Raw genomic sequence first — 23,541 nt, 5'->3', positions numbered from 1 at the left:
TGTGTACCCATCCCATTAAGTACAAGTTGGGTAAGAACTGTGTTGGCTTATGTGGCTTTTTGAGTTGCTTTCTGTTGAGTAATTAGCCCCTCAAAATGAAAGAAGGAAAGTTATGCCATAAGATGATAGGATAAGCAATTCAAGGGCATAAAATATAGAGGCTGATCTGACTGTATTTTCCCTCTGCCAACTTTTGAGTTTCTGCTTTCCAAATGAAGGGACAGTCTTCTATTGTGTACAAAGAATGAACCACTTACAAATGAGCACTTTAAAAATCATTTTGGTCTGCACCAGGACAGTTTTTAATATGTGATATTCAGAGGTCATTATGACAATTTCATGGACAATCAATAAATTAAGGTGTAAAAATATCCTTTTAATCATAATCAAAGCACCAAAACAGCAATGAATACCAGTATTTTGAATTCTAAAATGTAAAAATGCCATTGTGAAATTAGATTACATCTTGCTGCTCAAAGCAAAAGGTGAAAACATGACAAGTTAGCTGTACTGTTTGAGAGCAGCCATCCTGGACGGAAAGAGGGCTCAAGCAAGAAATCAGCCCAGGCTCCCTACATTAATACAAGAGGACAAAGTCTGACAACCATCCCCTCCCCCAAATGCCTCTGAGCCTGATCTGGGCTTTATCAAATGAAAGCTGCCAATCTGGGGAGATTCCTGTACCATAGGCAGAAAACAATAAAGTAGGTCTCATTTCTCACGCCAGATTGATACATACTAAGGAGAGTCTACTTGTAAATGGTCATTCTGATTAAAATTAATTCTATATTTTTTATTAAAAATTATTTCTCACTCTGAGAAAAAAAATAGCTTTAAAACGTGATGGATACACACATAGGTGAAGCATCTGGGCTTACTGCATGCAGAGGAAGGCATCCAATCAGTGGAACTCTCAGTCTGTACTTTCATGATTAATCCCCTAGTGCAGGCATAATATAGCCAACTTATTCGCTGTGAAATACTTCACACAAATTGCTGGACGCATTTTTTAAAAAATCATAAATTCAGCCACAAAGTATAAAAGAATACCCACATAGGATGTAACTTAACTGACACCCAGACTCAAGTGGCAACACGATGTTTGTAATAGTTGAGAATCTACCTCACAACTTGGGGGAGATGATAAAAGAGCTTCACCACAAAGGAAAGAAGTTGAAAAACTTCTCGTTGTTGCAGTGGTCGAGATTTGTATACTTTTGTTCTTCACCGCTGGGCCACTCATTCCTTTTGAGGGGCAAGGAATTCTGGTAATAGTGATGGGCAGAGTCTCCAACAAGGTAAGGATCCTCTGGAGACAGCTGGCAAAACGAATGGTTACTGTTACAAAACAAGGGTGCTTTGATTTCAGATATACCTTCCCCAAGTATATTTCCAGGAGATCTGAAGGAATGGTAACCAACCTTCATTGAGGATTCCCACCTACTAGGAACATGTTGGGGACTTAAATCTACTGTGTTAAAGGAAGATAGTGTCTCCTTGGGTAGACCTGGCAGAACTGTAGTAGAGCCACTGACATATTTCATTGATGGAAGAAGATGCCTTCCTAAGTCAAGGTTTTGATTCCAGCTCTCCAGCTCCACGTATTCAAAACAATCAGAAGCTAACAATTCCACTGGCTCTCCACCATCATATTCACTGCTTCCAACTGGCTTGTACTTGTCCAAGTATTTGCTATAGTCCATATCTTGAGTGTGCTCTAATACATAGGGCAACTTTGTAGAACTGAAGCCTTTGGTGAAAGTCAAGCAATTATTTAGCTCTTGAGATGGATTCTCTCTGAAGTATCCACTGAAGCTACTGTGTGCTATTCGCTCTTCATGTTTGGGAACAATTAACAATAAAGTATCATCACTTTGCATCTCTCCTGTTAGGGACTTAAGGGAAATCCATCATATTACAATTCAGCTCTAATAAAGATCCATTCATTCTCAAAGCTAAATTATAGCTGAATTCCAAAAGTTGGGTTCTTACTCAAATTATAATGTGAAGTCACTCTGCTCTTTGGACTTTTCAACCTTTGAAATGGTCTCAGTTACTGTGAGAGTCAGTTCTCACATAGATGGTGAAAATCAGAAAAAGGGCAAATTTGACAGTTGTTGGGGGGTGGGGGGAGGCCAGATAGGATCAGTCAACTTACCCCAAAGAGGGAGTCATGTTCTCCATGACGAAGAACTTTTAACTTACCTTTTCTGCTTTCTCTATTTTCTCCCTACATCTGTCTTGACCTTAAAGCAGGATCCTGTCTTTTTCAGCGCTGGATGGTTACATCTGCTGTATTTTTTTTTTTAGCCAAGCAATAAGTTGCTTGTGGGTAGGACTAATGAGAAAATGTAAAATTTCCTCCCCCAGAAATAGAGCCAGAAAGAAAGGTCTCAGCAAATGAAAGCTATTCCTTTCTCAGGGAACTGGTAACTAACTTAATAATGACATTACACCCAAAATTTTGGGCAAACCTTTTTGGGTATAATATAATGCTAGATAAATGGAAGAATGCATGAACGAATGGACTAAAATTTACATTATATTATGTCTTGAAAGACAACTTTTATAAAATGATGTATCATTGGCACTTGACCCCGATAGACTAGCGAAAATGTATAAAGGGATTTCTAATAAGTGTTGGAAATGTAGTCAAAATCGAGGCTCGTTTTATCATATGTGCAGGCCTTGCAAATATGTAAAAACATACTGGATGAACGTAACAATGACAATGCAATATGTTGACGGATTTGGTGTTTTGTGTGTATATGTGTGTATGTGGTCTCCAATTACAAGTGTTAACTAGTGTGACTTTGGGGCGGGGGGAGGTTAGACTAAGTGCTGCCTCTTAGCTTAACTTCTTTTTGGATTATTACCTTCTAAAGAAATGGTTGCCATTTCTTGTCACTTGATTGCCACCAAAGGAACCATCCCAATTGAGGAACATAACTCCAGGGGGGAAGGCAAATATGTACTCGAGCTATACTAATACCAAACCTTCAATCAATTCCCCCGACATGTTGAGTCCTTGCTGGATGCTCAGCTTCAGGAACTCCATCTGTGGTAACAGTACATGGTCATTTGGGTATTGGATTCCGTGAACATTTACCTCCATCTCTCTGTTCCTCTTCAGTCTTGGAGAAGTTGAAATATATGCTTTTTGTATTGACCTTCTTGCTTCTGCTTCCAGTTTGGTTTCTGGTCTTGGGTGATCATGAGCTCCCTTTGACTTAACAAATAAATGAAGAGAGACATAATGATATCAATGCAGGAAACAACATAGCATCATGCAGATCAAGTGTAAATTCCAGAATGGCCTGAGGGCCCCAAAATTAAATGACCCGCAAGTTATTTGTCAATCTGCTTCAATTCTTGATTTTATTTATTTAATTGAAAGTACATGTTCCTTCACCCTGTGTGGGGAAGAAGAAATCTCATTCTTCTACAAGCTTCTTTGTTTATATGGTTTGTTTCTTTAAAAAAAAATATTACCGTAAAATGCATGTAGTTTTTAAAATTTCACAGAGACTGTGAATTATTTTTAAATGATTAGCCTTCTTGATGGATTTTATCTAAACCAGGCTATAATTTGTTTGCAATTAATTAATAAAATTAGAAGTTAGATAGGATAATATACTTCGGTACTGTTTAGTTAGATAGGATAATATACTTCGGTACTGTTTAGTTCAACAGTAGTTCTAATATGTATGTGTGTGTGTGTGTGTGTGTATTTATGTATGTATGTATGTATGTATGTATGTATGTATGTATGGTTTCAGATTCAGGAATCATATTGGAAAAAGGTCTCCAATTAAATATGTCTAAGCATCAAATCATGTTTAAAATATGAGCACCTTATTCCAATTTATCATCTTCTACCTTCTAGAACCACAGTTCCTAAAAATCCTAACCATTTTTGTTCCTCCTAGCTGGGGCCTTCGAGGGCTTGTTGTCTCAAAGTTTGGGGAAAATGTTATGGAAGAAATTTGATTTCATGAACTGACTGCAAATCAAGATAAACTCAATAAAGAGTGCAAAGTGGCCTATGGTGTTTTGTGCTGTTGAATTTTAACATAGGCTTGGATGGAAATGTTGACCCAAGGAATTTTCTGTGGCTACCAGATAGCCCAATGGGATTTATCTTTAATAATTAAGGATAACAGATAACAGATAATCAGAGTTGGAAGAGACCTTGTAGGTCATCTAGTCCAACCCCCTGCCCAAGCAGGAGACCCTACACCATTTCTGACAAATGGCAGTCCAATCTCTTCTTGAAAGTCTCAAGTGATGATGCTCCCACAACATCCGAGGGCAATTTCTGTTCCATTGGTTGATTGTTCTCACTGTCAGAAAGTTTCTCCTTATTTCCAGGTTAAATCTCTCCTTGTTCAGTTTCCATCTATTATTCCTTGTCTGGCCTACAGGCGCTTTAGAAAATAGCTTGACCCCTTCCTCTCTGTGGCAGCCCCTCAAATATTGGAAGACTGCTATCAAGGACATGGTTGGGCTCTAATGATTTAACCGGGACACACTATGGCCATGTCTCTCTAGATCAGGGAACAAAGACAGAAGTTTAGAAGCTCTTCTGGATTTAGTTGAGGGTATTGTGTCGAGTTTTGTGTCATTTCTTTCAAAAAACCTTCTGGCAGTTGCTGGTATGACCCAACTTGTATAAATTAGCAAATTAGAAAGACTTCTTGGAACCCCCATAGCAGAACATAAGACCAAACATCTGCTGGTTTAAGAACATCCTGATGGACAAACACCTGATTAGTTTACATCCTGGATTCCACTTTGGCCAATGTGATGGATATTGGAAGCTTCCAAGGAGAACCCAAAAGGCGTAGTCCTCTTCCATCATTGTTCCTACCAGGGTTTTGTTCCTACCCTTTCAATATCATGCATTGCGCATCATCAGAATAAAACAAGCCCATGTGAACTCACTTGCTTTAAATGAAATAAATATTTGTTTTTGTTTTGCTTACCTGAAAAAATATGAACCGTCCTTCATGTCTCCAGAAATTTGTTACAGGATATCCACCATGGCCTCGACATGGAATCAATTTCAAAGGACCATTACAATTAGGACATGGTTTCCCTGTAGGATATAGACCATTCTTTAACGACATTCAAAACATAGTGTAAGATTAATCCGGTCTTCGGGTCATATAGCAATAATCATCCTTATGAGCCTCGAAGTCATAATTTAATATAAAATTCCCAAACCTGGATCCCTACCAGATATATGGACTACAGTCCCAGAAATCTGAGCAGCGGCCACAGCTGCTCAAGCGAGGAAGTCTGATAATCGACACTTGCAAATCTAGAGATGGTTTTTATAAGAAGAAAAGTGGGTATAATTAGAAAAAGTCATCATCCAGTGCAAAAGTTTTAGCTTTCCTGATCCAGATTGGAATAATATTTATTTGGTTAAAAAAAAAAAAAAGTTTTCCTCTGTCCAGTTGTGTCTGACTCTAGAGCACAGTCTCATCTCCATTTCTTAGTCACTCCATTTCTTGCACTGTTTGAAGAGGCTACCATGGTCATGTGGCCAGCATGATTATATGCCGAGGAGCACAGAGTGATGTTACCTTCCCACTGAAGTGGTAGCTATCTATCTACTCCAGTGGTGGGATTCAAATTTTTTTACTACCGGTTCTGTGGGCATGGCTTGGTGGGCGTTGCATGGCTTGGTGGGCGTGGCAGGGGAAGGATATTGCAAAATCTCCATTACCTCCCCACTCCAGGGCAAGGATACTGTAAAATCTCAATTCCTTCCCCACCCCACTAACCTGCTTTCCAGCTCTGTCCTCCTGTGCAGGGTAACAAAAGAAGACCCAGCCAATCAGCTGGGACTCTGGAAACAGATAACAGATGGGGGCGGGGCCAGTCAGAGGTGGCATTTACTGGTTCTCCACACTGTGCAAAATTTCCGCTATCGGTTCTCCAGAACTGGTCAAAATCTGCTGAATACCACCTCGGATCTCCTCACATTTGCATGCTTTTGAACTACTATGTTGGGAGGAGCTGGGGAAACAACGGGAGCTCACCCTGTTCACAGCACTCGGGTTTCAAAGTGCCAACCTTCTGGTTGATAAGCTCGGCATCTTAACCACTAGGCCACTGTAACCCTCTGGTATGTACTATTTATTTCCATTACATTCTTTTTCAAGGATACTTGACTTGTACATATAAAAGTGCTTTCACTTGTACAGGAACTTTCTGATTTTCATATAGCATGAGATACATTTCAAAACACCTCTTAAACTCCAGGAGCAGTTTTTCCCTGTATAAAGAGAATTGGATTAAAATAAGTCTACAAGCGGACCTTGGATTTGTAACAATGTGTAGAACCCCCACTGAAACAAATGGAATTATTTCGATCCATTGTTCTGTCCACTAAATATTGTTGAAACTTGTTCACTTTTACTTACTCATAAATCCTAAATATTCGTTCTAGAAATAAAGGATGTTCCAGTCATACAAATTATAGAATTTGTTTTCCAGAATTCAACCCCATGCCCATTTAGCAGGGGATATCCTACCTAACTAAGGAAAGATTTTCCTTTGAAAAAACACCCATAGTCTATAAAACTGTAACTTTTGCTATTCCACTATTATTATGTATTTTAAAAATAATCGCCTGTGTATTGCGCTGGTCAGAAGGAGGGCTGAGAAGATATCCACTGACTCCTCACATTCTGGACACAAACTGTTCCAACTCCTCCCCTCGGGAAGGCAGTACAGGGCATTGCATGCTAAGACAACTATGTAATGACAATTCCCGCCCCTCCTCATGCCACCAGTCTGCTGAACACCTAATTCTCACAGTATTGTCTAATGTCTATGTATATTTACCTATGCAATATGGCTGTATATTATCACTTATTCTTCTTATTTTCTTTATTTCCCCATCTTACTTGTATTATGATGATGATGATAATTATTATTCTGCTGCTTTGCATGTACACCATGAGCTTCTGCACTGGAGACAAATTTCTTGTGTGTCTAATCAGACTTAGCCAAATAAAGTGTTTTTCTGTTCTGTTCTACTCTACTCTACTCTACTCTACTCTACTCTACTCTACTCTACTCTGCTCTGCTCTGCTCTGCTCTGCTCTGCTCTACTCTACTCTACTCTACTCTACTCTACTCTACCTATCCATGATTTCATAACATAAATCCAATTATGTTTACCCAGAAAGAAAACTCTTTGAAATAAATGGACATACGATTATAGCCTCAATAAATACCACTCTTCATATTTTTCCAAGCAATAATATTTAAGAAGTATCTATTTACAGCGTTCCAAAATTGCCTCAAGTTGTTTTGTAAAAGAACTTGGTAGCTGAAAGTTATACTTTATCTGACTTCTCTACTGTTGCAATATTTTTTACAACACTATTAACGATAAGCATCAGCTTGTAAAAATATGCTTTAAATTACTTAACATTTTAAAAATAGTTTTCAAATATAACAGCAAAGCATACACCACATCTGTAAAGTAAGTGGAGAGAGAGAAAGAGATTAGTTCATTATAAGTAGTCCTTGACCCTATGACCACAGTTGAGGCCCAAAATTGATGTTGCTAGGCCAAACAGCTGTTAAGTGAGTTTTGTTCCGTTTTATGACCTTTTTGTCACAATTAAGCAAATCAGAGCAATTGTTAGATGAATCATGTGGTCATTCAGTGAATCTGGCTTTCCTCATTGACTTTGTTTGTGGGAAGCCAGTGGGAAGATTGCAAGTGGGGATCACATGTTATAAATTGCCATTTGCCAAGTGCCTGAAATTTGATCACATGACCATGGGGATGTCTGCAATGGTCATAAAGGTGAAAACTGGTCATGTCATTTTTTTTTCAGTGCCTTTGTAACTTTGAGCGGTCACTAAAGGAATGGCCGTAAGTCAAGGACCACCTGTAGGTGCCATCGAGTCAGACGCAAATCCTGGAGACCTGGAGAGGAACAAAGATAGATCCAGCAACAATCTGTATACCTCCAAAAGGATTTTAGTAATCTGTTCTATCCCATCCATCCACTTCACCTGTTGAATTTTCTGCCTTCTACATTCTTCAATCATGCCCAGCATGATGGGCCATCATCCGTTAGCATCAGATACCGAAAAGATTTGATTTTCTGTTTGCTGATCATAACCTCAAAGAAGAAGCAGTTAGTCAGTTTTAGCTTGCCCAGGACTTACTGGTTCTTATTGCAGACCATAGTAACAATATAATAGACTTATATATCACTTCACAGTGCTTTACAATCCTCTCTAAGTGGTTTACAGAGTCAACATATTGCCCCCAACAATCTGGGTCCTCATTTTACCGACCTCAGAAGGATAGGAGGCTTAGTCAATCTTGTAGTACTTAATGTTCATCTCCAAACCAATAGTTCAATGCAGAGGTGGTATTCAGCAGGTTCTGACCAGTTTGGGAGAACCGGTAGTGGAAATTTTGAGTAGTCCGGAGAACCGGCAAATACAACCTCTGGCCGGAGATTTTGCAGTATCCTTCCCCTGCCACGCCTACCAAGCCACGCCCACAGAACTGGTAGTAAAAACATTTGAATCCCACCACAATGTCTCTGTTTTCTTTCTCTCACACTTTTTTTAATGTCGACTTTCCTAATCACATTACCTTCGGAAAGGCCGTTGCCATAGCTATTCTCATCTTTGTTATTGTCGAAATATCATTCATGGTCTTGTCTCAGGTGTTACTGACTAGCTGCTCTCTTGCCAGACTAGAGCAGCGACCACTTTTGGAGGGCAGGCACCTCCCTTCCATCACAAATGTGAACTTTGGGCCCATTTTCTTGCTGGATTGTAAAGTGTTACTTTGAAACACTCCTGTCCATTTTGACTGATGTGCTTTGCAGGCTAAACACAGCGGTTCGTTGATTATTTCTCAGAGGCAGAAACACCCCTCAAGTACCGTACATCAATGGCTACCGTAGTATCTAACGTCTTCTAGAACTGCTTTTATCATGTGTGCTATAATATCACAATAAGTATAACCATTGCCTTTTGGATTGAAGCAGAGGTGGGTATTCAGCAGGTTCTGACCAGTTCTGGAGAACTGGTAGCGGAAATTTTGAGTAGTTTGGAGAACCGGTGGTATCCTTCCCCTGGAGTGGGGAGGGAATGGAGATTTTACAGAATCCTTCCCCTGCCATGCCCACCAAGCCACACCCACCAAGCCATGCCACACCCACCAAGTGACGTCCACAGAACCGGTAGTAAAAAAAATTTGAATCCCACCACTGGATTGAAGGTAGCAGCAGGCTCTCCTTCCCCTCCCCAATTGCTGTTTTCCTTTCTGTGTAACTGAAGCTCTCCTACCTTAAGTCAGTGGTCCCCAACCTTTTTTATGCCGCGGCCCGGTACCGGCATCAGCTGGGCACCGCCATCTTGTTTTGATGAAAAAGTGCTTCTGGTGTGCTTTCTACCCGGAAAAGCTCACCGGAAGCACTTTTTCATCAAAACAAGCTTCTGGTGGCTTTCTACCCAGAAAAGCTCCGGAGCACTTTCGTCAAAACAAGAAACGCAAACCAGCGGCCCGGTAGGATTTGTTCCACAGACCGGTACTGGTCCACGGACCGGTGGTTGGGGACCCCTGCCTTAAGTGACTACAGAACTGTCAAATGGTGAATCACTGCACTTATTGGAAAAAAGCCAAGGGAGATGTACAAAGTTCAAGGAATGAAAAAGAATTATAAACAATTCCCCCAGGTTTTTAATCCAGGAATCTTCTACTTACAAAGAAAGTGCTGCAACCATTGTGATATGCTATAGCAGTGATGGAGAAGCTTTTGGGCACCAAGAGCCCAAAGCACAAGCGCAAACCCAAAATGCAAGGTATGCCCTGCTCATGCACCCATGCATGTGTGCGCCCCCCCCATGTGTGCGAGCATATTCCACACATGTACCCCGCTGCTGTGCATGTGCGGCAAAGACCTGGAGGCCAGCTGGCCGGTGAGAGGTGCGCACGCATGTACAGTGCGGCTGAGCTGGGACGATGGCATGCATGCCCACAGAGAGGGCTCTGCATGCTACCTGTGGCACATGTGCCATGGGTTTGCCACCATTGTGCTATAGCATTCATAGAAGTATGAAAGATCAGCAAGGCAGTAAGAAAGAAAAAAATTTATTTTAAAACTTGTTGTGCCATTTTGTATATACTTTCAGTTTAACTGGGTTAGTATAGTATACATAGATATAGATGTAGATGTAGATGTAGATGTAGATATAGATTCATGGATATTTGCACATCCATGCATATCTTTCTCTGTCTCTCTGCATGGGTATGCACATATCTATGAATACATATGTATACATACAAGCTAATATACAATTACACTGAATATATATATATATATACTATACATATACAGTAATACACACACATACACGTACATGTACACATACACGTATATGGATGTGCATACACACACATATACATAATATGCATCCCCATATAAAAGCATATTTATTTAGGAATACCCACATTGAAAGAAAGTGATTGGCCACTGCTTTTTAGGAACAGACAGGTGGGAGGGCACAGCAGTCATGAATTGTCCAATGGGAAGTCATGGAAAAAGTGCCTCCATCAGATGGAATTTCATGAAACTGGTTTATAGTGCAGAACAAGAGTGGAGAGTGTGTACACACACACACACACACACACACAGAGAGAGAGAGAGAGAGAGAGATTTCCGCACACATGCATGTTAGCTATCTGATTTCACGTCCCTCTTCTTTACCTGAAACCTGCTTGTTGATTGGGCATTTTTCTCTCCTTGTGTGCTTACAACCCAAGGTTATAAGACATAAGGCAGGCAATCGTATATATCTTTTGGATAAGTTATATTTAAAATTTATATGTAATCTTATATGTGAATGTATATGGCAATTTATGTACAATTTATTTTATATATTTATTTATTCTATAGTCCAATTTGTGAAGGGTTTCGGTGTAATCTTTTTAACTTCTTGGAACCTCATCTTCTTGGATTAGATCTCCACTGTGATTATTCTTGAGTATCCCTACCTTAACTGTAAACTTTTCTATGGTTTTGGCGGTCACCTTAAAAATCACTTTCATTATTGTTTTCCCTATTATTTCTTTCTTATTTATTGATTTTCTTGATTGAGATCTTTTCTTGACCTTTATTGTTTGACATTAAGAATCTGCCTTCAGCATCTCTCTTGCAGCCCAAGGCTTTCCTCCTCCGTCTTCTTTTTTTGTCTATCATGATAACTTGTTTTGACAACCATTTTGCTCCTTTCCTTGAAATATTGTTCTGCGTTGTTTTTCATAGGCTCTTTTTCTGCCGCATAACTCTTCAGGTTCTCCTTTGCTAAGAATGCTAAGAATGGTGAATGGGTTCACCTGGATCTGCTATTCTACCTTTAGGTCCTCCAGCCCAAATGTTGCTGACACTGTCTCATCCTCTTTAATTTTTTTAAGTTTCATTAGTCAATTTTATTCATATTTTGCTTCATTGCTCCACGAGGATTCTTATATTTAAAAATAGGTATATGGAATATAAATAGATGCAATATGGATGGCAACTCTAAGTGCTAGAGCCCACTGTAACTACAAAGCCAAAAAGGCATAAAGAGTTGTTAACCTAATCCTACATAGCTTTTTCTCTGGTAATATCACACTACTAACTAGAGCATACAAAATATTTGCTAGACCAATACTTGAATACAGCTCATCAGTCTGGAACCCGCATTACGTATCTGATATTAAACAGTTGAGAAAGTCCAGAAATATTTCACAAGAAGAGTCCTCCACTCCTCTACTCGTAGCAGAATACCTTATGCCACCAGACTTGAAATTTTAGACCTAGACAACCTAGAACTACGCCACCTTCAGTCCAATCTAAGTATAGTACATAAAATCATACATTGCAATGTCCTACCTGTCAATGAATACTTCAGCTTCAACCATAACAATACAAGAGCACACAATAAATACAAACTCAAGGTAAACCACACCAAACTTGGTTGCAGGAAATACAACTTCAGCAACAGATGGTCAATGTCTGGAATACTCTACCTGACTCTGTGGTTTCTTCCCCAAACCCCAAAAACTTTAACCTTAGACTATCTACTATTGACCTCACCCCTTTCCTAAGAGGTCTGTAGGGGGCGTGCGTAAGTACACCAACTTGCCTATCATCCCCATCCTATTGTTTCTTTTTATTTTTCCTATGTGTATCCATTTCATGTATTCATAACTATGTTTCTACTTATACCTATTATCTTGTAAGTGATTGACAAATCAAATCAATAAATAAATAAACTCCCGTTACTTACAAAAATGTCTTTCGAACCTAGGTACATCCGACAGACATCCTTAAAAATAAAATAAAATGGGAGACTGTGACTGCACAACAGGGCTTTGTTTGAAAGTGTGTCCTGATATAAAAATGAAAGCGAGGGAAGGAGAGAGGGAGAGAAAATGAGAGAAGGGATAGGAGGAATCCTGGCAGTGTATCTTTTGGTCAGTGCGCATACATTACACGCAATCACTCTGTATATGTATAAGCCTCTCTCATGACAGCTGGTCAGTGAAAACAACCCCAACAAGCTCTTCAATTTCAACTAAGTCCACTTATCCCCCAAAGTTGCCTAGCCTTGGGCTAATTGTTTAAATAGAAAGATGCTTCCGTTCCATTGGATAATAGTTCTTGGGAAGTTGATATCTCATGGAATCATCAGCACAATAGTTTGGAAATCTTTCTCATTTCGAGTGGTGGTTCAAATAAAATATTGAAAGAGTAACCATAACTGCCCCAAAGTGCTTTGAAGACAATATGACTGACAAATTCTCTTAGTCCTATTCCATGTATTAGTAGAATGTATGAATAGGGGAGAAATACGTCAATAAGGGAAAAAATTTTCACTGCTGACAATTCTTTGAATATCTTCATGTGGTCCTGTCTCCAGTACGTGTCAGGAAACTTTATAAAACTCCTAATTGTGGTTCTTAGGTTTTGCTTTTTTTAAAAAAAAACTACCGAAGGCCCTTAAGGAATTTTCCTTGAAGAAATTGGGCAAATGTGTAATTGTGTAAATTATTTTTTGTGATGCATTTAGAGGATCTTCTTAATGAAGCTACTTCAGAACGCAAGAGATAGCCTCGTATAACTCAAAAAAATAAAAATAAAGGAATAGTCCTCTTCTCATTTCTAAAGCTAATCTACAGACAGAGAAAGAACAAGATTTCTCCTGCTCTCTAGTATTTATTTATGCTTAATTTTATGTATTTACTATTGCGGTAATCTGCTCCAATTGGTAGCTTATGGGATGATGATGATGATGATGATGATGATGATGATGACGACGACAATATGTATGCCCCCAAACTATCAGCTGATTGAAAACCATACCATAAATTGCCTTATGAACAGTAGGAATTGAACATGAGGTAGAAGAATTACATGAACCTCTGAGGTTAAACACTTCCACCACATGTGCCTACCAAAGACCTGCCTCTTATCCATTTGTCCCTGGTCTCACCTGAGGGGAGAGTCAAAGTTTTTTCAGGATATCCTCATCAAACTTTGATCCCCCAATTCACCAATTGGTAACCATTGTAGAAAGTGTTTTGTGGTCACCATAAAAAAATAAAACCTTTGGAGTCTCTTGACGTGATGGGCTATACTTACATTTTGGATATTTCTCTTTCCACTGCCAAAATCAGTTGAGGTTGAAACTTCTCCCATCAGCACAATGATTTACTGTTACTCGGTGCATCATCTTGAAGATTTTGCATTAATTTATTTCAGTGGAATCTCCACTGAACTTTTGAAGGAGCTTAACATTACATTGCAGATTTTTTTTTAAAGGGGGTGGTGGTAGCAGTTAGATTGGTTCTTGTGATTAAAGTTAGTTGGATTGCAAGTAGAAGGGATCTTACAGGGGTGATTCTTGAGAATATTTTCTATGCAAAAGAAGCCAACTCAAGGAGTACAGGTGAAGAATCTTGTCCCTACTTACTTTGCTGTTTCTGCCTGGCTTTGTCACATATGGCTGGTCTCAGGTGCAACTTCCCTCCATCCGAAGTGGAGCAATCACTGTCACAGACCACCACACCAAGGCAGGATTTTTTCAATATGCGCGAGTTGTGATTGTTGGTGTTCCTCATGGCCCAGCTACTCAGGTGCCTCTGAGCATTTTTATCATCTGCGCTGTAGATGTATTTTAGGTAGGAATCGGGCCATTCCTGAAACCAGTCTATCTGTTTCACATCCTGTGAGGAAGCCAAAGAATTGTACATTTGAAATGAAGAAAGAGAAAAAAGTAATACAGCTGTTTTTCATTCTGTAGATTTCTGTGTTTGTGATGCAGGATGAGATGATTTTGAGAAGTTTAGACTACATACATACCCAGGAAGAGGACTTGCTGGAAAATATACAAAAGGTTGGAAGAGAACCTATTTAGGTATTAACTTCCCATCCATGGCCCTTAATCTTTAGCCATAGATACAGTAATAAGATTGGATGTTTCACTGAAATCACTGGAAATTTAGTTAAGCGTGATAAGAGAATATCTCTTCAGTTTCAGTGTTTCAAGACTGATTGTGTTCAAACCACAATATTTGTCTTGTTTTAATATCATGACATGGAAGTACAAGGACAAAAGTAGATTTCAAGCTACTTTTTTAAATACGTTATTGACTTCTATATTTAATTCATGCATTATTACCTGCTGACCTCAGGCCATTAAATATTAGGATGTCTAAAAATAACAGAACTAGGTTAATTACATTCCCCAAGAAGAGAAATGTTAATTACACTCATCTTCAAGTATTCCAAATATATATGTCTTTTTGCAAGATGTGGTTTTAATCCATGTGTGCACAGGGGAAAATGCAAATTGATGCAGCAATTTTCCTCAGAAAAATGACACATTCGTTTGTGGCTATTAGCTTGGCCAAAGAATAGGAAAAAAATATGTTGCAATACTACAGCAACAATTGCTGGAACGAGAATACAAGCTGCCCAGCTCTCTGTTTTTTGACCAATTTAATAGGGTCTCACCAATATTTGGTGAATTCTCTACACCTCTCTGTAACATCAGGGTCAACCAGTGAATTTCAGAAGTTTCAAATGGAAGTTTGAATTACATGTTAGCTTTGGATGATAATGTTGACAATGGATTGGATGTTGACTCATCCTATTGATCAGTGTTTCCCAATGGTGGCAACTTTGAGGTGTGAATGCTGGCTGGGGAATTCTGGGAGTTGAAGTCCAGACATTTTAATGTTGCTAGCATTCGGAAACACTGCAATAGATCAATACAGATAGTTCATTCAGATAGTACTGAATGGATCACACCTAAGACTATATTATGGCTTCCTTAGCCTTGTTTAATATGACTCCACAGTAACAATGTTAGTTTCAGCGCACAGCCTTCTTCCTCAGTTCATTCCATCCCGTTCCATCCCATCCCATTCCATTTCAACGTGTTCTGAATTAAATTAGTGAATTACTGGACATGTCCATGTAATTTTCTTGAAAAGGGAATGGAAATGGTTTGCTATTGCTTTCTCTGAAGTAGTTTTCAACTTTTTACCTATCAGGGAGCCTCTTATCCATATACCAAGTAGGTCCAATTCCACTTAACTTCCAAGGTAAGGTAAGGTCAGCCTGGTGCTGCCACCATATACCAAATAGGTCCAATTCCACTTAACTTCCAAAGTAAGGTAAGGTCAGCCTGGTGCTGCCACCTTATGCATGTAGTAGTATATCGAATAATATCAATAAATGCTGCATTAATAATAGTGACTAAAGATAGACCATGGTTTCTTCAAAATATGGAAAAATAATAATGTTAAGTTTGCATAAAATAAACATTATGTTAGAGCCACCTACCTTGGGAAGTTTGATGTCATTAATATCCCAGCTGAGAACATCCTCATTTTTAGAAGACAAGTTTTCTTGTTCCATGCTAACATCAGCAGCAACTCTCAACATGTCAGGATTTGTCCCCTGGATGTAACAAGAACAGTCTCCACTCTCAGTTTTTGAAGTGGTACGGCAGTCCCAGCTAGTAAGCAGTTTAGGGCCAGGAAGCAATTTCCCGAAGCTAAATCATAGGTTGCTCATAAAAGATAAAATCAGTATTCTTTTGCTAGAAAAACCCGTTCCATTAAAAGTTTTGCAAGCAGCAAAGACCATGGAAACTGTAGCTTCTAGACAAGAGTGCTGCGTTTGGGAGATGGCATTAGCACTGATCTATAGCAGAAGTCCTTTCCATTGTTCTGGAATTTAAGGAATCAGAGCTCTCTCTTATTTTACATTTAATTCACTCTCAAATTATGTGCCTTAAGGTATAGTTGTACTATTCGTTACAAAAACAATGACAAGGATTATGGTAGCTCTTGTTCCCTCTCTTGGACCCCATACCTATCTTAGCTAATAGTAAAACATGTAAGATTGATGGGTAGGAGGGAGACTTGGGATCAAGCGTTCTCTCTACATTCTGGTAGAGAGAAAGAAGTTCTTGGAGGATGGGCTCCAGTATGAGTCCGAAACTTTGGAAGACTAAATTTCTGGTCCTAATGACTGACCTAGATTGGATCCTGCACCATTATCCTGGAACACATATATGTGCCTTCATTTATCATCGATACTGCTTAATTGGTCTGGGGTTGTGACAGTGGGAGATAGAATCTGCTCCTTCCTTCCTTCCTTCCTTCCTTCCTTCCTTCCTTCCTTCCTTCCTTCCTTCCTTCCTTCCTTCCTTCCTTCCCCCCCTCTCTGTATGTGTGTGCAATTTACAGGGTTTTGGAAAAGTATGAGGTCTTCAATTGTCTTTTGGAATGTAAAAGACCTTTGAGCAAACATGCTTACAAATGTAAGCATTTTTGGAAATTTTGCAACAAAGAGTTGCAATGCCCCACCCCATAGTAACACATCAAGACTGATGGTTTTTAAAGAATGTTAAGTGTGTTTTTTATGATCTTAAAATGAAATTAAGCTGACATTTTTTTCAAGGACATGTCAGAACTTGTGTTTAAAAAGCTGGTTCTCAAAATTATCATATCAAAAGTGATATAATACTTGGCAACTGCCCAATTTTATGGCCATTAGCATCATTCCTCGCTCATGTGACCATGTTTTATGACCTTTTTTTTGCCAGAAATGGGCATTTATTTCTAGTTTCTGGCAAAAAGAATGCCCCCATAGTGAACAATGGTTTCACTTTACAACTGCAGCATTCACTTAACAATCGCTGCAAAAGAGATCATAGAATCAGGCGCTGTCACATTGTGACCTACTTTATGACCATAACAGCTTACAACTGAACTTGTGGCCTCTATTAAGGTCATAATTCAAGGACTAATCTGTATGATAGTATAGGCCAGCCCCACTATTATTTTGTTCTAATTTGTGTTCATAAGTTTGTTCATATGGTTTTGGGACAAGTGGTAAGATTGAAAAAGATGGAGGTCATTTTGTATTATCTTTCCAAACATCATTTTGCAATATGAATATTGAAGGATTTACCTAGTATTGGAGAGGTGCAAAACAAAACCACCACATTTTATAATGTAAAGACATGGAATTACTATTTAGACTTAGGTACTGCTTCACAGTGCTTTTACAGCCCTCTCTAAGCAGTATTACAGAGTCAGCCTATTGCCCCAAACAGTCTGGGTCCTCATTTTACCCACCTTGGAAGGATGGAAGGCTGAGTCAACCTTGAGCCTGGTGAGATTCGAGCTGCCAAATTGCAGGCAACCGGGAGTCAATAGAAGTAGCCTGCAGTACTGCGTTCTGATCACCGGGTTACCTCAGCTATTCGTTCATTCATTCGTTTTTCATATTTCTTAACTCTCTCAGATGTTCTCCCTGCTCATGGCCTGACTCTATCAATGTAATGGAAAGACCAATCAGTTTTCTGATGATCATGGTTTAATAACTTTAAAAACCGAGCTGATTGGTTAAAAACATGTACTATAGTTCATTTTGCCACATGCCTTTCTTTTCTCTCTCTCCCGCTCCCTCAGTATATTAGAGTAATACTAGTATAATAAAACACTACTGTATGTTCTTTTTAGCTGCATCAGGACTCCTTACATAAAATAAGGAGGTGGGATACATCTGGCCAGACACATACACGGCTTTTAAGGAGAATTTATAAGTTACTTAGAGATGATTTTCCTTCTCTGATTACTTCTGTGTTAGTATTCATTCCTTAAGTGAAATAGCAATCAGGGAGTCCTTGTGAACAAACTGAAAAATAAGTAGCCCCCTCCTAGCCCAACAACTGGCTATGGGAGTGTCCAGAGCACCAACCATCCCCGGAGCTCTTTGTGATTACAACATCTCATTGCAAGTTATTTCTGGTGCTAAAAAAAAAAAAGTTTTGGAATTCTTTTAACTGTGCTTTACCTCAGTGTATTTTTACCCCAAAAGATGGCAGCAAATACCCTTTTTCTTCTTTCATTCTCAAAGCATTTCCATATTACTAGGTAGCACAAGGCGAGCTGTTTTTGATTGTGTTTTAAATTAGGTTTTGTGGGGGTTTGAATGTTTTCCCAGCAATAATACTCATGTGGGAATTGGTAGCCTTCAGTTCAGCAAAGCTTCAGTCAAGCGGAATGCAGTCAAATCCCGTTGAAGCAAAAAATGGAGTGCAAATGGAAAGGGGCAGGGGGTAGGCTTCAAAAATTTTAGCAAAGGGTTCTCTGCCCGGTTGTTGGGTGGGAGTAGCCATGGTGTGGTGGCCTAGTTGGCCTCCTGCACCACGTTGGGGGGGACGTTTTTGCCCTCCCGGTGCTCCAGGGGTGGGATTCAAATTTTTTTAACAACCGGTTCTGTGGGAGTGGCTACATGGGCGTGGCTACGTGGGTGTGGCCATGTGACTGGGTAGGCATGGCTGTTTTTGCAGCCCCCCCCCTTTTGGCAGGCCTTCTGGGCCTCAGAGAAGCCTCCTGGGGGGCGCTTTTGCTCCCAGAAGTCTTCCCTGGGGCCCAGGAAGGCAAAACACGGAACGCAGGGCGGGCGCACAGCAACCCCCTGCGTGCCCCTTTTTGCCTCCTGGGCCTCAGACAAGCCTCCTGGGAGAAGCAGTAAGATAGTGAGGGGGATCCTGGCACAGCTGATCATAGGAACAGCTGATCGTTGGGAGGGAGAAAAAAACACCTTAAGGAGTGACAGGGCGGACAACGCAGTCAGCAACGTCGGGCATGCACGCGATGTCACGGATGCGTGATAAGGACTGACTGGGAGGGGAAGGGAGGGCGGAGAGGGTGGGGCCAGCCAGGGGCACAATTTGCCGGTTCTCTGAACTGCACAGAATAATAACAACTGGTTCTATAGAACTGGTCCGAACCGGTAGAATCATACCCCTGCCGGGACCTAAAGGTTTTCCTCAAGTCTCCAGGAGGGTGAAAATGGCCTCCCCCCAGGCTCCAGAGGCTCTCTGGAAGCCAGAAACAGGCCATTTCCGGCCTTCCTGAACTTCCATGAGGCCTATTTTTCACCCTCCCTGAGCCTCCGCGCGCACCCTGCACTTATCTGCATCCAAAACGGGCTGCATGGAGACTCCAGGGAGGGGAGGGGAGGGTGAGGAGGGGTGGGCATCGCCAGCCAGGAGTGGGATTTGGGGATTCTCCAAACTGTGCAGAATCTTAGCTAGGGGCTCTCCCAAACCTCTGCACACTCCCAGCAACCCACCCTTGGAAAGGGGCTCTGTAGATCTGAAATCTTTTCTGATGTTCTGGGGATTGCGATAGACAGACTACAATTTTGCAACTTTACTACCACATGTGGAAAATGTGGAAGGTTTGATTGAAAGGAAGGACGCTCTGAGGGCTTGTCCCCACATCTCTCTCTCTAACTACAGCTGGTCCTCGACTTACGATCCCCATTGGGATCAAAATTCCTGTGGTTAAGCAAGGCATTTGTTAAGTGAGCCAGGCCCAATTTTGCAACTTCTTTTTGTCAGGGTTATTAAATGAATCACTGCAGTTGTTGAAGGAATCAAGGGGTCATTAAGCGAATCCAATCTTTGCACGTTTTGATTTAAATTGGGAAAGACCGCTGAGTTCTATCAGTTATATGTTGCTGATGCTATCCCCAATGATTGCATTATAAGAATCGCACCACGGGTCATAAGTCAAGGACCGTCTGTATAAAGTTAATAAATAAACAAAATACCTGATTCACTTAAAAAACTGCATTACTAACTTAACAACTGCAGTGTTTCACTTAACATCCATGGCAAAAAGGTTGTAAAATGGGGAAAACTCGCTTAACAACTGTCTTGCTTAAAATTTTGGGCTCAATTGTGGTCATAAGTCAAGGACTGCTTGTATAAATTTAATAAATAGACAAAATACACGAGCTCACAGCAATTGCTTCAAACAATGTGTAGAGTACATGTTTAAAATCTCAGGTTCTCGAGCTCAAGAGAGGCTACAAATCCACCCACAACTTTACCCCCTGCCTTCCTGCTTTCCTCTCTGCCTTCCTGTCATTTATAGGCTGCCAGACACCCAACAATTCTGAGTGGCTTCCGATGAGAAGGATCGCATGGAAAAACACCCCCAAAAAAAAAAAGAAGCGTGAATGATTCAAGCAACAGCATATAACCAAAGAAAACCCATCCAGCAGGCTCCAAGCTTCACTTTGCCACAGAACCCGGAAGAAAAAATTGGGCCTGGCTCACTTAACAAATGCCTTGCTTAACCACAGGAATTTTGATCCCAATGGGTGTAGTAGCTTCCTGGATGTGATCAGGGTGGGAGCTATCTGGATCTCTGAATCATAATAGAGCTGGAAGGGACCTTGGAGGTCATCAGCCTCCTGCACAAGCAGGAGACCCTATACCATTTCAGACAAATGACCGTCCAGTCTCTTCTTAAAAACCTCCAGTGATGAAGCACCCACAGCTTCTGAAGGCCAGCTCTGAAGGGATATCATTCCAGAAGGCAGGCACCAGGATAGAGAAGGCACATTTCCTGGATCCTATCAATTGATGGAAGACACCCAATCTGCCTGATTGCACGGATGGGCAAAAACAATTGGAGACAGGCAATCCCTCAAATAACCAGGCTCATGCCATGAAAGCAGTGGTGGTATTCAACCGGTTCGGCCCGGTTCTGATGATCCAGTAGGAGCGATGAGCAGCGGAGATCGAACCAGTCCTCTCCGCCACTCTGGTGTTGGGCCTTCCATACTCACTTTTATCTGCCGGATTTGAACCGCGGCTGTTTTGTGCGGCATAGAAAAGTGCCGCGCGGCAGCTGCTGAAGCGACCGGGATCATGCAGGCTTGCAGGAGGCAAGTTAGAATGCCTCTGTGCCTGTGCCAAATGCACATTTGGTGCGCGTGTGCCCACAAAGCCTGCCCACCGAGCCACGCCCCACCGAACCGGTGGCAACAATATTTGAATCCCACCACTGCATGAAAAGCTTTATGAGTGAACTTGAATTATACCCCAACACCAACTGGTAACTAGCTCACAAAGGAGTGGAATCACAGGGACACAACAAGCCATGACCAGCACTGCCTGCACTGCTGTATTTAGGGATCATCTGTAGCTTTCAAGTATTTTCAAGGGTGGTCCAATGTAGAGCACATTTCAGTAATCCATTTGTGAGGTAAATAGTGTGTGACTAACGTTCTGAAGGCTCTCCCGATCCTGGAAAGGGCCCAACTGGCACATGATGGGCAGCTGCGCAAAGGACCTCTCAGCCACAGCGGTCACATGTCCTTCGAGCAGGAACTGTGAGTCCAGGATGATCCCCCTAAGTTGTGCACCAGTCTCAGCAGAGCAGGGCTTCCAAGATCCCTTGTACATCATGGCTGACAAACCACAGCAGCTGGGTTTACGCACTGCAACTTGCAAACCATGGCTGCTGTGGGACCTCAGCATCACAGCTTAACATGAAATGAATTCAGCCGTTTTTATATCAGCATAGAGTATGAAATTCAGTGGCTGCAAAGGCATCTAATAAGCACAATAAAACTGTCCTTGGCATAAAGCAGGGTTCTCCAAAGTTGGCATAGCTTTGAGACTTGGGATTGAAGCTTCTTGGACAAGAAGCAAAACATCTTCAAGGAAAAGCGAGGTCCAGTTTCCTTTTGAAAAAGCACCTTTGGGTTTAAGACTTGTGGACTTCAACTCCCAGAATTCATCAGCCAGCCCCTAGACTTAGAGCAACACATAAACCTGGCATATCTTAAGGCAGGTGTGTCAAACTCAAGTCCCGCGGGCTGGATCCAGTCCATGGGTTGCTTAGATCTGGCCCCCGGGGTCACCCTGGAAACAGTGAAGGACCGGCCCGCAGTGCCTCTGCCAGTGAAAATGGAGCTTGGGAGGGCCGCATGTGTGGCAGAGGGCTGCAGGAGGCCATCATGACCCAAAACAGAGCCCTGGGAGTTCGAGGGCTGGGCTGGTGCTTGCTCTCCACTGCCTAGAGCTCTGGACAGCCTGCAAAGCTGTCTGGGGGGGTCCTCCATGTGGCCTGAGAGGGATGGCGATTTTGCTCTGAACAACAAGAGTTTGGCACTCTCCCTGGTCTCACCTTCCTCTGCTGGAGACAATGGATCCCCCCAACTCTGCCCGGGACACCACAGGTGCCCCTGAAGCGAGTGACATCAAGCTGGCTATGCTCACCCCAGCCATGCCCCCCTGACCGTGCCCCCCCAGTCTCCACAAGGTCAAACACAACTCTGATGCGGCCCTCAATGAAATCGAGTTTGATACCCCTGTCTTAAGGGATTGTAGTACTTTAGAACTAGCTCTTCAATCTCAATTTTTCTGAGAGGGCCAATGCTTTCTTTTCTGACCCGGGGGAATATTTCTCAAAGGTTCTTGACTGTTTGGGAATTCAGAACGTTTCTGCTGAGGCATCCAAAGGCAGTCTGTGATCATAAGACCGTGCTATTAAACAGCAGCCAGTGGGGAACTTCAGGAGGAGAGCGTTGCAGCCTTCGTCTCCTGCTGGTGGATTTCCCACAGCCATCAGCTGACCTCTGTGGGAAACTGATGCTGAACCAGATGAGCCTTTGGTTTGATCCGGTGGGAGGTTTCCTGTCCAGGCTCTCTTCGGTATGCTGCTGTTGTTGCTGCAAGGTTTCTAAAGCACAGATGGACTGAGGCTAACATTTTCTTTTCCTTCTCGCTAAATAAAGAATTGGCAAAGAAAACAAGTGACAAACCTCAGTGTATTTCTGGATCAAGTGAGGTCTAACATTTTGTTTCCCTCAGGTAAATGCCTTTTGTATTCTGCTTTGATTCCTTTGCTTGAAAACAAAACAAAACAAAGCATAACATTCAGATTCTGCCTTAATAAATGAGTTCTTCTATCTTCCAAAAGAATGAGGACAAATAGATTTGGAGCTCCACTTATCAACCTTCTCTCGCCATTGCTTTCAAAATAAATCTTTGCTTCATTCTGAGTATACTTGAGTCCATACAGGAGTGCACTTTTCAGGCAGAAACCTGTGAAAACCAGAACAATGTATTTAAATTAAAAAGGTTGGGGTAGAGACAGTCGTGATCAAA

At 41.3% G+C, this 23,541-nt stretch overlaps 1 protein-coding gene across 1 annotated transcript; it reads right to left on the bottom strand.

Annotated features, from left to right (window-relative positions):
- Window positions 1-501: 501 nt before the first annotated feature.
- GCM1 (GCM transcription factor 1) lies at window positions 502-15,992 on the bottom strand. Its single transcript, XM_026665121.2, has 6 exons — window positions 15,891-15,992; window positions 14,014-14,266; window positions 4,986-5,098; window positions 3,110-3,229; window positions 1,627-1,895; window positions 502-529 (listed from the first exon to the last, which is right to left on the bottom strand). Exons 1-6 carry the CDS (start codon window positions 15,990-15,992, stop codon window positions 502-504), a joined length of 885 nt encoding a protein of 294 aa, XP_026520906.1.
- Window positions 15,993-23,541: the final 7,549 nt, after the last annotated feature.

This window comes from Notechis scutatus, chromosome 1, assembly GCF_049901735.1.
Source record: "Notechis scutatus isolate UNSWTSFEM ecotype Mainland chromosome 1, rNotScu1.2, whole genome shotgun sequence".
Lineage (NCBI taxonomy): Eukaryota > Metazoa > Chordata > Lepidosauria > Squamata > Elapidae > Notechis > Notechis scutatus.
This window is presented reverse-complemented; position numbering and strand designations above follow the sequence as displayed.